General features: G+C 40.5%; 2 protein-coding genes across 3 annotated transcripts; one reads left to right on the top strand and one right to left on the bottom strand.

The window, feature by feature from the left end:
• Nucleotides 1-4,158: 4,158 nt before the first annotated feature.
• LOC124046569 (protein YIPF7-like) lies at nucleotides 4,159-8,293 on the bottom strand. 2 transcript variants are annotated; one of them, XM_046367092.1, is made up of 6 exons: nucleotides 8,274-8,293; nucleotides 5,754-5,877; nucleotides 5,373-5,509; nucleotides 5,054-5,199; nucleotides 4,722-4,903; nucleotides 4,159-4,573 (listed from the first exon to the last, which is right to left on the bottom strand). In XM_046367092.1, exons 2-6 carry the CDS (start codon nucleotides 5,873-5,875, stop codon nucleotides 4,411-4,413), a joined length of 750 nt encoding a protein of 249 aa, XP_046223048.1. In that variant the 5' UTR covers nucleotides 5,876-5,877; nucleotides 8,274-8,293; the 3' UTR covers nucleotides 4,159-4,410. The 2 variants fall into 2 exon arrangements, with proteins under 2 accessions (XP_046223048.1, XP_046223047.1); XM_046367091.1 differs by lacking the exon at nucleotides 8,274-8,293 and adding an exon at nucleotides 6,408-6,540.
• Nucleotides 7,272-10,774, top strand: lamtor3 (late endosomal/lysosomal adaptor, MAPK and MTOR activator 3). The gene is made up of 7 exons (XM_046367093.1): nucleotides 7,272-7,568; nucleotides 7,858-7,895; nucleotides 8,014-8,048; nucleotides 8,624-8,682; nucleotides 8,796-8,929; nucleotides 10,277-10,340; nucleotides 10,441-10,774. The coding sequence occupies exons 2-7, from the start codon at nucleotides 7,887-7,889 to the stop codon at nucleotides 10,512-10,514; spliced, it is 375 nt and encodes a 124-aa protein (XP_046223049.1). The 5' UTR covers nucleotides 7,272-7,568; nucleotides 7,858-7,886; the 3' UTR covers nucleotides 10,515-10,774.
• The last annotated feature ends 2,571 nt before the right edge of the window (nucleotides 10,775-13,345 follow it).

The following is a 13,345-nucleotide window of genomic DNA, read 5'->3' as shown; positions in this document are numbered from 1 at the left end:
GGCAATGGTGTCTAGATGGTATTTGTGTTTGTGGTCCTGGCAATCGGACCTTTTTTGGAACACAATTATTATTTTTTACTGAGATTTACTGTCAGGGCCCAGGTCTGACAGAATCTGTGCAGAATATATAGGTGCTGTAGGCCCTCCTTGGTCAGGGACAGAAGTGCCAGATCATCAGCAAACAGTAGACTTCAGATTCTAGTAGGGTGAGGCCGGGTGCTACAGACTGTTTTTAAAATTTTTACCTTTATTTAATAACTAGGCAAATCAGTTAAGAACACATTCTTATTTACAATGATGGCCTACTGGGGAACATTGGTTGAACTGCCTTGTTCAGGGGCAGAACGACAGATTTTTACCTTGTCAGCTCTGGAATTTGATCCAGCAACCTTTCAGTTACTGGCTCAACGCTCCAACCACTAGGCTACCTGCCACCCGTGTTCTAGTGCCCTCGCCAGTTTGAGGGTGGGGTTAAGCTGCATTCCTGTCTCACCCCAAGGCCCTGTTGAAAGAAATGTGTGTTTTTTGCCTATTTTAACCACACACTTGTTGTTTGTTACATCTATTTTATAATTCCGTACGTTTTTCATCCATCACCAATTTCCATCAATTTGTTTAGCAGACCCTCATGCAATATCTTTTGAAATCAACAAAGCATGAGAAGACTTTGCCTTTGTTTTGGTTTGTTTGTCAATTAGGGTGTGCAGGGTGAATACGTGGTCTGTCGTACGGTAATTTAGTAAAAAGCCAATTTGACATTTGCTCAGTACATTGTTTTCACTGAGGAAATGTATGAGTCTGCTGTTAATGATAATGCAGAGGATTTTCCCAAGGTTGCTGTTAACGCATATCCACGGTAGTTATTGGGGTCAAATTTGTCTCCACTTTTGTGGATTGGGGTGATCAGTCCTTGGTTCCAATATTTTGGAAGATGCTAGAGCTAAGGATAGTGTTAAAGAGTTTAGGTATAGCCAATTGGAATTTGTGGTCTGTATATTTTATTATTTCATTTAGGATACCATCAACACCAAAGGCCTTTTTGGGTTGGAGGCTTTGTTTTTTGTGCTGTAGTTCATTCAATGTAATTGGAGAATCTAGTGGGTTCTTGTAGTCTTTAATAGTTTATTCTAAAATGTGTTTTTGATCATGTATATGTTTTTTCTGTTTGTTCTTTGTTATAGGGCCAAAAAGATTGGAGAAGTGGTTTATCCATACATCTCCATTTTGGATAGATTACTCTTTGTGTTGTTGTTTGTTTAGCTTGTTCCAATTTTCCCAGAAGTGGTTAGATTCTATGGATTCTTTAACTACATTGAGCTGATTTCTGACGTGCTGTTCCTTCTTATTCCATAGGTTATTTCTGTATTGTTTTAGTGATTCACCATACTGAAGGTGTAAACACAGATTTTCTGGGTCTCTATGTTATTGGTTGGATAGGTTTCTCAATTTCTTTCTTAGGTTTTTACATTCTTCATCAAACCGTGTGTCATTGTTTTTTTCATTTTCTTAGGTTGTCTGCTTGACATGTTTAGATTTGATAGGGAAGCTGAAAGGTAGAATAAACTGTTTTGGCCTTCACTATTTGATAGAGGAATTCTAAATTCCTATGTGTTTTATAGCCAAAACCAGATTATCACTCATTCTAATTCATTAATGAATTGTAAGTCCATTAATTATGCATGAAGTAGATTGAGACCAGTCTTAAAAGCCAAAGGTAACAGCGTTTATTTCAAGAGAGTACTAAACGCATACACATATTTCCACAGGTTATAAACTGAAAATGATATCATCAGTTTCCCACACTCTCTCCGATTCTCACAAGAGCCCATTGTTTTTAGGTCCGGAACTCTTCTTCTACTCCCCTCATAAAACTACATTCCAAACTGTCTAAAATATATACTTTTCTCCACTAATGGAACACAACCCCAAAATTCTTATCTGTCTGAAAAGCTATAGCATCTCTCCCCCTTAATTAAACCCGCAAGGTACAGACAATTAACTCGTTTTCCTTACATTTTCAGTAACAGCTTAACCAAGAGCCCATACATTTCATATCATAACATAATAGTATCAGAATAAATGGTTTTAATCAGTAATGTATACATAATTCATCATTTCAACTATAATTTCCTCTAACACTATTACAGTGCAATGTTTTGTCCAGGAAGTTGTCTAAAACGGTTTGAATTTGCTGTTGCCTAATTGATTTTTTGAAGGTTTCTACGCTACTTTCCTTCCATCTGTAGCATTTCTTAATATTGTGCAGTTCCTTTGGCTTTGATGCCTCATGATTGAGTATTGCTCTGTTCAGGTAGACTGTGATTTTGCTGTGATCTGATCGGGGTGTTAGTGGGCTGACAGTGAACGCTGAGAGAGTCTGGGTTGAGGTCAGTAATCTACAGTCAGTAATCTACAGCCAAGGGACTTTATTTACCTTTATTTATTTTATTTGAGCTGTAGGAGTACCTACCATAGGAGTCTCCTCAAAGCCTACCATTGACAATATACTAACCCAGCTTGCGAAGGAGCTGCAGGAGTTGTGACCCATTTTTGTTGGTTGTTTTGTCATAGTTCTGTCTAGGGGGGCATCTTTGGAAGGGTATACTGTCTCCTACAGGTAGGTGTTTGTCCCCCTGTGTGCTGAGAGTGTCAGGTTCTTGTCCAGTTCTGGCATTTAGGTAGCCAAAGACTAGTACATGTCCCTGGGCCTGGAAATGGTTGATCTCCCCCTCTAGAATGGAGAAGCTGTCATCGTTAATGTATGGGGATTCTATACACTACCGTAACATTTTTTGGGACACTTATAAATGTCCTTGTTTTTGAAAGAAAATCATTTTCTTTGTCCATTAAAATAACACAAATACAGTATAGACATTGTTCATGTTGTAAATGACTATTGTAGCTGGAAACTGCATATTTTTTTATGGAATATCTACATAGGCACACAGAGGCCCATTATCAGCAACCATCACTCCTATGTTCCAATGGCATGTTCTTAGCTAATCCAAGTTTATCATTTTAAAAGGCTAATTGATCATTAGAAAACCATTCTGCAATTATGTTAGCACGGCTGAAAACTGTTGTTCTGATTAAAGAAGCAATACAACTGGCCTTCTTTAGACTAGTTGAGTATCTGGAGCATCAGCATTTGTTAAAATCGCCTGTCCTCGTTTGCAACACTCACTACTGATTTCCAAACTGTGTCTGGAAGCAACTTCAGCACAAGAACTGTTCATTGGAACTTTGTGAAATGGATTTCCATGGCTGAGCAGCTGCAAACAAGCCTAAGATCACCATGCGGAATGCCAACTGTCGGCTGGACTGGTGTAAAGCAAGCCGCCATTGAACTCTGGAGCAGTTCTCTGGAGTGATGAATCACGCTTCACCATCTGGCAGTCCGATGGACACATCTGGGTTTGGCGGGTGCCAGGAGAACACTACCTGCCCAAATGGCAGTGCCAACTGTAAAGTTTGTTGGAGGAGGAATAATGGTCTGGAGCTGTTTTTCATGGTTCAGGCTAGGCCCCTTAGTTCCAGTGAAGGGAAATCTTAACGCTACAGCATACAATGACATTCTTGATGATTCTGTGCTTTCAACTTTGTGGTAACAGTTTGGGGAAGGCTCTTTCCTGTTTCAGCATGGCAATGTCCCTGTGCACAAAGCAAGGTCCATATGGAAATGGTTTTCTCTAGATCAGTGTGGAAAAACTTGACTGGCCTGCACAAAACCCTGACCTCAACCTCATCGAACGCCTTTGGGATGAATTGGAACGCTGACTGCGAGCCAGGCCTAATCGCCCAATGTCAGTGCCCAACCACACTAATGCTCTTGTGTCTAAATGGAAGCAAGTCCCAGCAGAAATGTTCCAACATCTAGTGGAAAGCCTTCCCAGAAGAGCGGAGGCTGTTATAGCAGCAAATGAGCGATCGACTACCGACTCCATATTAATGCCCATGATTTTGAAATCAGATGTTCAGCTAGCAGGTGTTCACATACATTGAGTAAAACATACCTTTAGTGTATGTTTTAAGAAAAACACTGGATTACTGTAAAAAACACTTTTTTAGATAAGCTATTCAACTTGATTTAGTTTTTAAACATGGTCTTTGTTGGTTCCATAATTCAAATTTATGTCAGTGTTGCCTTTTGACACAATGTAACGTTTCAAATTACATTTATTGGCACATTCCAATGCACAAATGTCAACCAATCACACACACAGATTACATTTTTCACAATATAAAGTAGCCCCCATGAAAAAACCAAGTGCCCATTTTAAAAAAGACAGGAATACAACTCTATATAACTCAATGTTATTTTCACACCCATATACAGCACTGATACCCATATGGGATACGTAGTGCCTCAGAAATGGGATGTCTGTTGACAGTCAGCGACAGCAGTGGCCTTTAGAACACTGTTAGCAAGGCAAAGACTCCATAAAGCAGGGCACAGGGGTACGCTACCAACAGCTGCTGGCCCTCCATAGCCAGGGTGGAGATGAAGATCTTGGAAGCTGAGAAACTGCACCAGCCAATCACCAGCAAGGCCAGGACAGTTCCAATGATCCCTCTGGACGGAAATCAAAAGTCAGATTTAAAAAAAAGTTACAACAAAGGACATGACAGAAAATAAATCAAGATGAGCCAAACTTAGTTGTTTTACACAATATTATTTAGGCAACCTTTTAATTTTTTCTGGACTGGATAGGCCTACTCACTGTAGGGAAAAGATGACTGCGAATGCAGATAGTGCCACCATGGGTAGGAGGCAGTAGCCCAGAACGCTGGCTACACAGCCATAGGACACAGTCAGGGAACTCAGCATGGTCAACAGGGTGTACATCGCCATGCAGCCGATGGCACTGATCCCATAGACATAGCCAAAGTGGGATTTGCCTGCCTACATAAACGAGTAAATGCTTTCAGTACAGTACATGTCCATTTACATAGCTACAAATGCTTTTTATTTGAATAGTGTCTCATGATGACATGGGCTGTGAAAACGTGCAGCACACACACACGGACAAGAGCTGCTCCGGAGGTTCCTCACCATAAGTAAAGTGGCACCCAGAGCGATACAGAACAGAATAGGGCCCGTCAGGTCGGTCTCATTCATGATGCTGCCATCTGCTGGCATCATAGGGTTCAGCACTGTCAACGTCTTCTGCCATATGTGTTCAAAATTAATGCCAAGCTCTGCACAAATACAAAACAGAGGAATAAAAAGTGTATATGAAGACTCATATACACGTTCACATTGAAATATGTTACTTATTTAATTTGAGTTCTGTTAAAGATTTCATCTGGAGATAAAACAATGTGTTGAATAGACCAGCAGTTTAGAGCAGTACTAGTGACTCGGGTCTTACCCTCCAGCAACGGAGGCTCCTCTTCAAATGATCCGTCTGTTCCAGCTGTGTATAGATATGTCCCAGCAGGCTTTGAAGGCTGGAAGGCCTGGCCCGTAGAGGGGGTGAACACACCAGGCATGGACACATCTATGCCACTAAGAAACAAAACTGGCTTACTGGCTAAATGTATCTACTTTCCTTTCAAAAAAGTAGGCGGAGATGTGAGGGATGTGCCCCTATTGTACATCTCCCTTTCTATCATGACATAATGTAATTGACCTTCAGAGAACAAAATTATATATTATGAGTTAGACTTACTGACACATTCAACTCTTCCCAATCCCAGTTCAAAAGTTGAATGAAGAGTTTAGGAATGCAGAGTTTACCCCATATACTTACTCATCCTCATACTCTGGGTTATGGTCATAGCCATCGCCATAGTCGTAGGCTACCTGTCCCTGGTCATCGATGTAATACCCTGACTGGTAGAAGTCCTGTTCAAATTGCTGAGAGTCCCCCATTGCTATAGAGTAGGCAGAGATGATTAAGATAATGATCATGACTGTAACAATAGAATGAAGTGAGGGGCTAGCCTTTTGAGGAGTGGTGCTCATTTTGAGTTTCACATATCACAAAACTAGTTGTCAACCAAATCACCATTATATAAACTACAAATGATAATACAAATAGCGATTGCACTTTATCCTTTGGTCAACAGCATACTCACACTACAGCAGAAAAATCAAGCCAGATATCCTTAATATTTCCCTCAAACTGCTAAGGCAAGATCATATTTTGTAACTGGGATTGCTTATCTCAATAGAATGAGGTCTCATCAGCACATACTTGATTGGATCTGGAGGCCTGAACCAGCCCATTGAAAGTCTGTTTACAGTCACAGCACCAGTGGCCTAGTAGCAATACTAAATAGACATGCATAAGAAACAGCCAACAGAAATATGCATGCCTGTGAAATCAACCAGAGTCTATTCACTTCATTAAAGTACAATCACACCCCACACAGAGCCTTATCGCTAAATTCAGATTTCAAACCTTGAGGTAAATTCTCAGCAAGACCTCTTATTGTGTCGTCAAGGGAGAGTTTGGGAAGAAAAGTTGACGCCTATGTGGGGATGTACTATAAATAGTTCACTATATTTAAACTGGGGGGATGACAAACCCTGAGAAGCAGACTAAGTAGCCCACTTTCTATTTAATTTATTTCTTAATTGCTCTCTTTTTTCTTTTTCATTCAGCTAGGTTTGGTAATAGGTATAATGCACATTACATCCATTCGCAGAAATGCAATGGTTTTGGATACTCGGTGCTACAGAACAGAATGAACCATTTCCACTGTTGACAAAACTCTTATTTTGAAAAAATCTCAAACAGAGTAAACCAAATGTTGCTGGCTCAACATGGGTCAAGTCAAAGATGATCTATTATATTGACAAGATAGTTAAGTGACCGCTCTAACAATGGCAATACATGTCCTCAAAGATGGAGGAGTCAATGCTATGCGGAATCCTTTAGACGTCCCTACCCCATTGAAGTTTACATTTGAAATGGTTATGGTTATGGTTAAGGTTTGGGTAGGGGAGACGTCCCTACCCCATTGAAGTTTACCTCCAGGCTTTGCCCTACACCCAAACAAATGGTTATGGTTACCACTGTACAGTTAAGGTTTGCCCTGGCCCCCAATGGTGGTTAAGGTTAGGACAGCGGAGTCAATAGGGACGTCCCTAGGATAGGGTAATCCCTCTCACCCCACCCCCTAAGTTTTAGATGCACTAGATGGTCCCACTGATTTGACCAAGATGGAAGGCTAAATGACTTAAATGTAAATGTAATGAGATCAGGTGGGACCATTCTAACCAATTAGAGGGCAGATACCCGTGTTAACCACATGCACAACTCATTTGGATTTATTTAATCAAATATGCCGGCATTAAATTTGCATCCACTTGTATTAGTACATTTGTAAGAGCCTAAATATTACGAAACGTATATTTGATCAAATAAGCCTTACGTAATTCGGCACTCTCTCATAGACCATACAAAATAGCTTATTGCACGCAGTAAGTATTTGGGCTGAGTAAATCCTCTCGCTTCGCCTCTTCCTAGCTGAACAAGTCAGTCATGTGATTTCCTTGTGCTCAAGCGGAGTCAGAAAAGCATCGAAGATTTTGTTTCAAGTAAAAAAAAGACAATAAGGTAACTAATACAGTGCATTTTAAAAGTATTCGATAAATAATTGTCATACCTTGAAGCTAGTGAAAATGACATTTAGTAAGTAGATACATATTGAGAACAACCAAGTTCAGTTAGCTAACATTACGTAACCTTCCTAAACCCAGTAATGTTATCAGCTGGTTATAGCGTACGGTAGCTAGCTAACGTTAGCTGTCAACAAGTCAGGGGAAGCTTGGGAGAGTACAAAAATACCTGCTGATATTCTTTAGCTTTACAGACACCCTTGCCATAATTCAGTTCTCTATTTTAGTAATTGACGGTATAAAAGAAATTTCCACCATGGCTGATGTAAGTATCAATTCTTTGAGCACTAATTAGCTATATCCATCTAGCCAGATGAAACTATAGCTAGCTACACTCGTGTAGCAAATGGCTTTGGTCTAACACATTGACACATTTGTTGCAGGACTTGAAGAGATACTTATACAAACAGCTACCAAGGTATGTTGGTTGTATGATTGTGGTGTGTTCACTGTGATGCTTCTGTTGCTGAAACATAATGAGTTCATTTGACTTAACGAATTATGTCACGTGTAGCAGTGTAAACTCTACAGTGAAGGATGTTTCTCAACTCCTCCAACCCAGTGGAGCAGACTAGGCTTTGTGCAATTCAGCTCCAACTACATTGATTTGACCAGACCAATACTTAAATAATTAAATGCTTACCTTGTATTTTTGTTTGTCCTCTGTTGTTGCCTGTCTTTGAAATCCATATTTTTCAAGAAACGTTGATCAAATACATCCACCGACTTTGCAAATGCACATGTGCCAACAAGGAAATAGTTGGTGGTTATATTTGTTTTTTTTTTAAGTATGGAGGACAAACCTAGGTACAAGTTAAAATGTAAATTATGAAACACTTAAGTATTGAGCTTGGGCGACTCAATGTAGTCTGAGCGGAATTCCATAAAGCCTAGTCTCTGCTCCACTCTGGAGTTCATTAGAAATGTCCCTCACCATGGACTGGCGTTAAGTCTGCTATGTCAAATGCTGCTCTCTTTCTCCTTATCCACCAGTGTTGAGGGTCTTCATGCAATTGTAGTTACAGACAGGGATGGTGTCCCAGTTATCAAAGGTAGGTCTCCCTCACAACTGTGTTCTGTTCTAAAAACTAGATAATTTAGTTGACCTCTTCTTATCCATGTTCCAATGTGTTGTGCTCAATGTACCTGATATTTTATCCTTCAGTGGCAAATGATAACGCACCAGAATATGCGCTACGGCCAGGCTTCCTCTCCACCTTTGCATTGGCCACCGACCAGGGCAGTAAGCTAGGGCTCTCCAAAAACAAGAGCATCATCTGCTACTATAACACATACCAGGTAAGTTAAATCTAGAACTAACAATTGACATTGTTGCCTGGGGTGACTTGGTGATTAGTTGAGTCAGGTGTTAGTGCTGGGCTAGAATGAGTGTGCATTCCCTAGGGCTCCCTGGGAATGGCTTGAGAAACACTGACCTACAGTGCATTCGTAAAGTATTCAGACCCCTTGTCTTTTTCCACATTTTACGTTACAGCCTTACTCTAATGGATTAAATTGTGTTTTCCCTTCAATCTACACAGAACATAATGACAAAGCAATAACAGGTTTAGACATTTTTCTAAATGTATTAAAAATAATAGTGGATATCACATTTACATAAGCATTCAGACCCTTTACTCAGTACTTTGTTGAAGCACCTTTGGCAGCGTTTACATCCTCACGTCTTCTTGGGTATGATGCTGCAAGCTTAGCACACCTGTATTTGGTGTTTTTCCCCCCCCCCCATTATTCTCTGCAGATTCTCAAGCTCTGTCAGGTTGGATGGCGAGCATCCCATCAAGGATCTCGGTACTATGCTCCATTCATCTTTCCTTCGATCCTGACTCGTCTCCCAGTCCCTGCCACTGAAAAACATCCCCACAGCTTGATGCTGCCACCACCATGCTTCACCGTAGCATTGGTGCCAGATTTCTTCCAGATGTGACGCTCTGCATTTAGGCCAAAGAGTTCAATCTTGTTTCTCATGGTCTGAGTCCTTTAGATGCCTTTTGGCAAACTCCAAGCGGACTGTAGTATGCTTTTTACTGAGGGGCTTCTGTCTGGCCACTCTACGATAAAGACCTGATTGGTAGAGTGCTGCAGAGATCGTTGTCCTTCTGGAAGGTTCTCCCATCTCCACAGACGAGCTCTGGCAGTGACCATCAGGTTCTTTGCCATCCCTCTGTCAAGGCCCTTCTTCCCCAATCGCTCAAGTTTGGCCAGGTCTAGGAAGAGTCTGGATGGCTCAACTACTTCCATTTAAAAATGATGGGGGCTACTGTTCTTGGACCTTCAATGCTTGGTTTTTGCTCTGACATGCACTGTCAACTGTGGGACCTTCTATAGCAAGGTGTGCCTTTCCCAAATCATGTCCAATCAATTGAATTTACCACAGGTGGGCTCCAAGTTGTTGAAACAGCATGCACCGGAGCTCAATTTTGAATCTCAAAGGGTCTGAATACTTATGTAAATAAGGTATCTGTTTAAAAAAATATTTAATACATTTCTAAACTGGTTTTCACTTTGTCATTATGGGGTATATTTAATCAATTTTAGAATAAGGCTGTAGTGTAACAAAATGTGGAAAGTTGGAATATTTTCCAAATGTGAGGTTGTGCCTTGTTTGATTGCCTCTCCTTTTGCCAGATTGTGCAGTTTAACCGGCTGCCGTTGGTGATCAGTTTCATCGCAAGCAGCACTGCTAACACAGGTAAGATAAAGATCTCCCCTTATCATCTCCTCTGCATGAATGAGGATGAAAAGTATAGAATTCTGAAGGGTTATTCAAGCTTAACTGATGTTGTTTATAGGTTTGATCATCAATCTGGAGAAGGAGCTCGTACCGCTAATCGAAGAGCTACGGCAGGTAGTGGAGGTTGCTTAGGAGTGTCACCTTGATGACAAAAGGACTGTTCTATGACAGAATCACAAGTTTCCTTTTTCATGATCACTCATGTACACGCACCCTCACACAAGGATGGCTCTGTTGCAGAAAGCCTAATACATGTTTGATAGTGTCTTGATGCTGTATTCTTTGTCCTTCATGTTCTAATACTTTGTTACCCCTTCCTTGCTTGTGTTTTTTGTAATTAATGACTCATGTAGACATTTTCTTAAAATAAATATTAACAGAAGTCACCCTCATACTGTGTTATCTTGTGTAAAATTAAGATCAAGTGAATGTCAACCAGTGAAAGTGATTGGTCCATTTAGAAAAAGGAATTCCTGGAGGAACTGAAGTATCACAAAAGAGATATATCTACAACAGGCCAGGGCAAAGGCCAGGCCGGGCCGGGCCGTATGCGGACCGTGACTTGATTCAATACGGAATCATGCACAGGTCAAAGAATTTGCAATAGTAAAGTTTTGAAAAATTAAAAGCCCAATGAATACTCTCCATTCTAAATGACTTAAATGTAAATGTAAGGATTTAACTCTCACCGCTTGTGGGATATTTATTTTGAAGGCAATTATAACAACTGCACGAGGACAGGCAGTGGCTGACACGTCAGTTACACGTCGTAGCAAGCTAGAAATTGCGCAAAAATGAAATTTTCAATGAAAGGTAAAGTAGGCAATGAAGGGTTTTCCAGCAAGTGTGGACATCGAAATATTGATTTGAGGTATCCGGGAAAGCTGTGTGCAAAGTGAGCGTCGCTGTCTCGAAGGACTACAACTTACCGAACACTTCCAGACAAAACATGCAGAGAAATATAGGAATGTTTTCTGAGTGGAGTGCAAGTGCATCGAAGGAGTTGCTTTCTCGGTTGCAAAAGCAGTAAGGACTTTTCACAAAATTGCATTCAGCAAACGACGGAATTGTCCAACAAAATAGCTAAACAAAGCAATCCATTTCCTGAGGGCGAATTCTTTAAAGAATGTTTAATTGACTCTACAGCAATACTTTGCCTTGACAAGAAAGAGCTGTTTGAAAATGTTTACCCGTCTAGACGAAGTGACACAGCGTGTTGAGGACATCGCAGAGAATGATGATACATCAGATGTATAGCCTTGTCAAAGCCAAGGGAAAATCACACCTCCTGAACCACTAAGTAGAAGCCAACAATCTCACCCATCTTCTGACACTACTAGTCTGTTCCCTATCAGATGACCAATGGGAGAAGTATACAGCCCTGCTGCGTGCTTTGAACGGTGAGTTCTCGTCATTTTGAGAATTTCAAAGTGTTGGAAAATGACGTGCTGTTGGTTTCCTCTCTTTTCACCTTCAATGTGGATAACGCTCTCACTGACCTGCAACTTGAGCTTATCGATCTTCAGTCTGATGCAGTGATTGGAGAACTATTCAAAAGAATGTCACTGACGAGGTTATGAATCTCTCGATGAACAAAACTTTCCAAAGATTGGGAGACATGCTCAGATGTTTGTACTGTTTGGGTGAACATTTTCTGTTGTGAAATATAAGTCAAGGCACAGATCATCTCTTACCGACTCAGCAATCCTGCGCATAGCGACGTCAAACTATACCTGACCACTGCCCTAGTGAATGCACATCAGAGACCTCGCACCGATTGAGTAGTGTAAATGTAATGTTGAGCTCATTTTTGTGCATACCTGCATACCTTTTGTGCAAGAGTTCTGTCCGTGGTGCTGAAAAGTACACTGTACTTTTATCTCCGTGTAGTTCATAGCATTTTTAATCATGAAAATACCTACCAAAAGGAGAACATGTATGTGGTTTATTTCTGTGCATATTAAAGTAAAATATGTAGCATATCTGCATGTGATTTATAGTAGATATCTGTCAACACAGTCAATCACATGACTTATAATCTTGTAACATGATTTTGGCCTGCGATGGAAAAAATATATTCTAATGTGTCCCTCCATGGAAAATAATTGCCCAGGCCTGATTTACAACATTGTCATTGTGCATGTTCTGGAAATTGCATGGTAAAAATGGATATCGTTTAGATGTTCAGAGCCCACTTGTATTTTGTCTTAGGTTATCAGCCAGTCATCTAATCTATGTGGAGCAGAGAGGATCTCTGTGGCTAACAGGAGTGACAAGCTACCAGTCTTGAGGTTAAGAACTTTTAGTTCATTGTGGAAATATGCCTATTTTGGTTGTTCACATCTGTCACAGCTACTTCTCTTCTCTCATCCGCTTCATGTTGTCATCTTCCTTTTATCTGTGACTGAAAACGATAAACATTCATTTGTTAGGCTATTTTGACCTGATTCTACCCCCATTAGATAAGCATTTGGACTAAGAGGTAGCCAGTTCAAGCTTTGTTTCTGTTGAATACATTCTAATGGTGGAATATGGGCTCACCAATTTCCATCTTGTTATCGTGATCCATTCGTCCACCTCCACACCACTCTTGGTACACAAAATAAAATACATCAAATGTCCTCTTGGGAAACACCACACAGACAGAATGATGATTATTGCACATTTTAAAATCATTAAACTTAAATAATACAACAGCTACAAAAAGGGACCCAGCAAGAAGAGAAAGTAGCTGCCATCTTTCCATACAAAAAAAGCTTAATTTGTGTGCAAATTTGTTTACATCCCATTTAGTGAGGATTTCTCCTTTGCCTAGAGAATCCATCCACCTGACGGGTGGCATATCAAGAAGCTGATTAAACAGTATGATCATTACACAGGTGTACCTTGTGCTGGGGACAACAAATGTGATGTCTCAAGTTGAGGGAGTGTGCAGTTGGCATGCTGACTGCAGGAATGTCCAC

The sequence above is a fragment of the Oncorhynchus gorbuscha genome, linkage group LG10, assembly GCF_021184085.1.
Source record: "Oncorhynchus gorbuscha isolate QuinsamMale2020 ecotype Even-year linkage group LG10, OgorEven_v1.0, whole genome shotgun sequence".
Taxonomy (NCBI): domain Eukaryota; kingdom Metazoa; phylum Chordata; class Actinopteri; order Salmoniformes; family Salmonidae; genus Oncorhynchus; species Oncorhynchus gorbuscha.
Note: the sequence above shows the minus strand (reverse complement) of the source record. Positions and strands in the feature narration are given on the sequence as shown.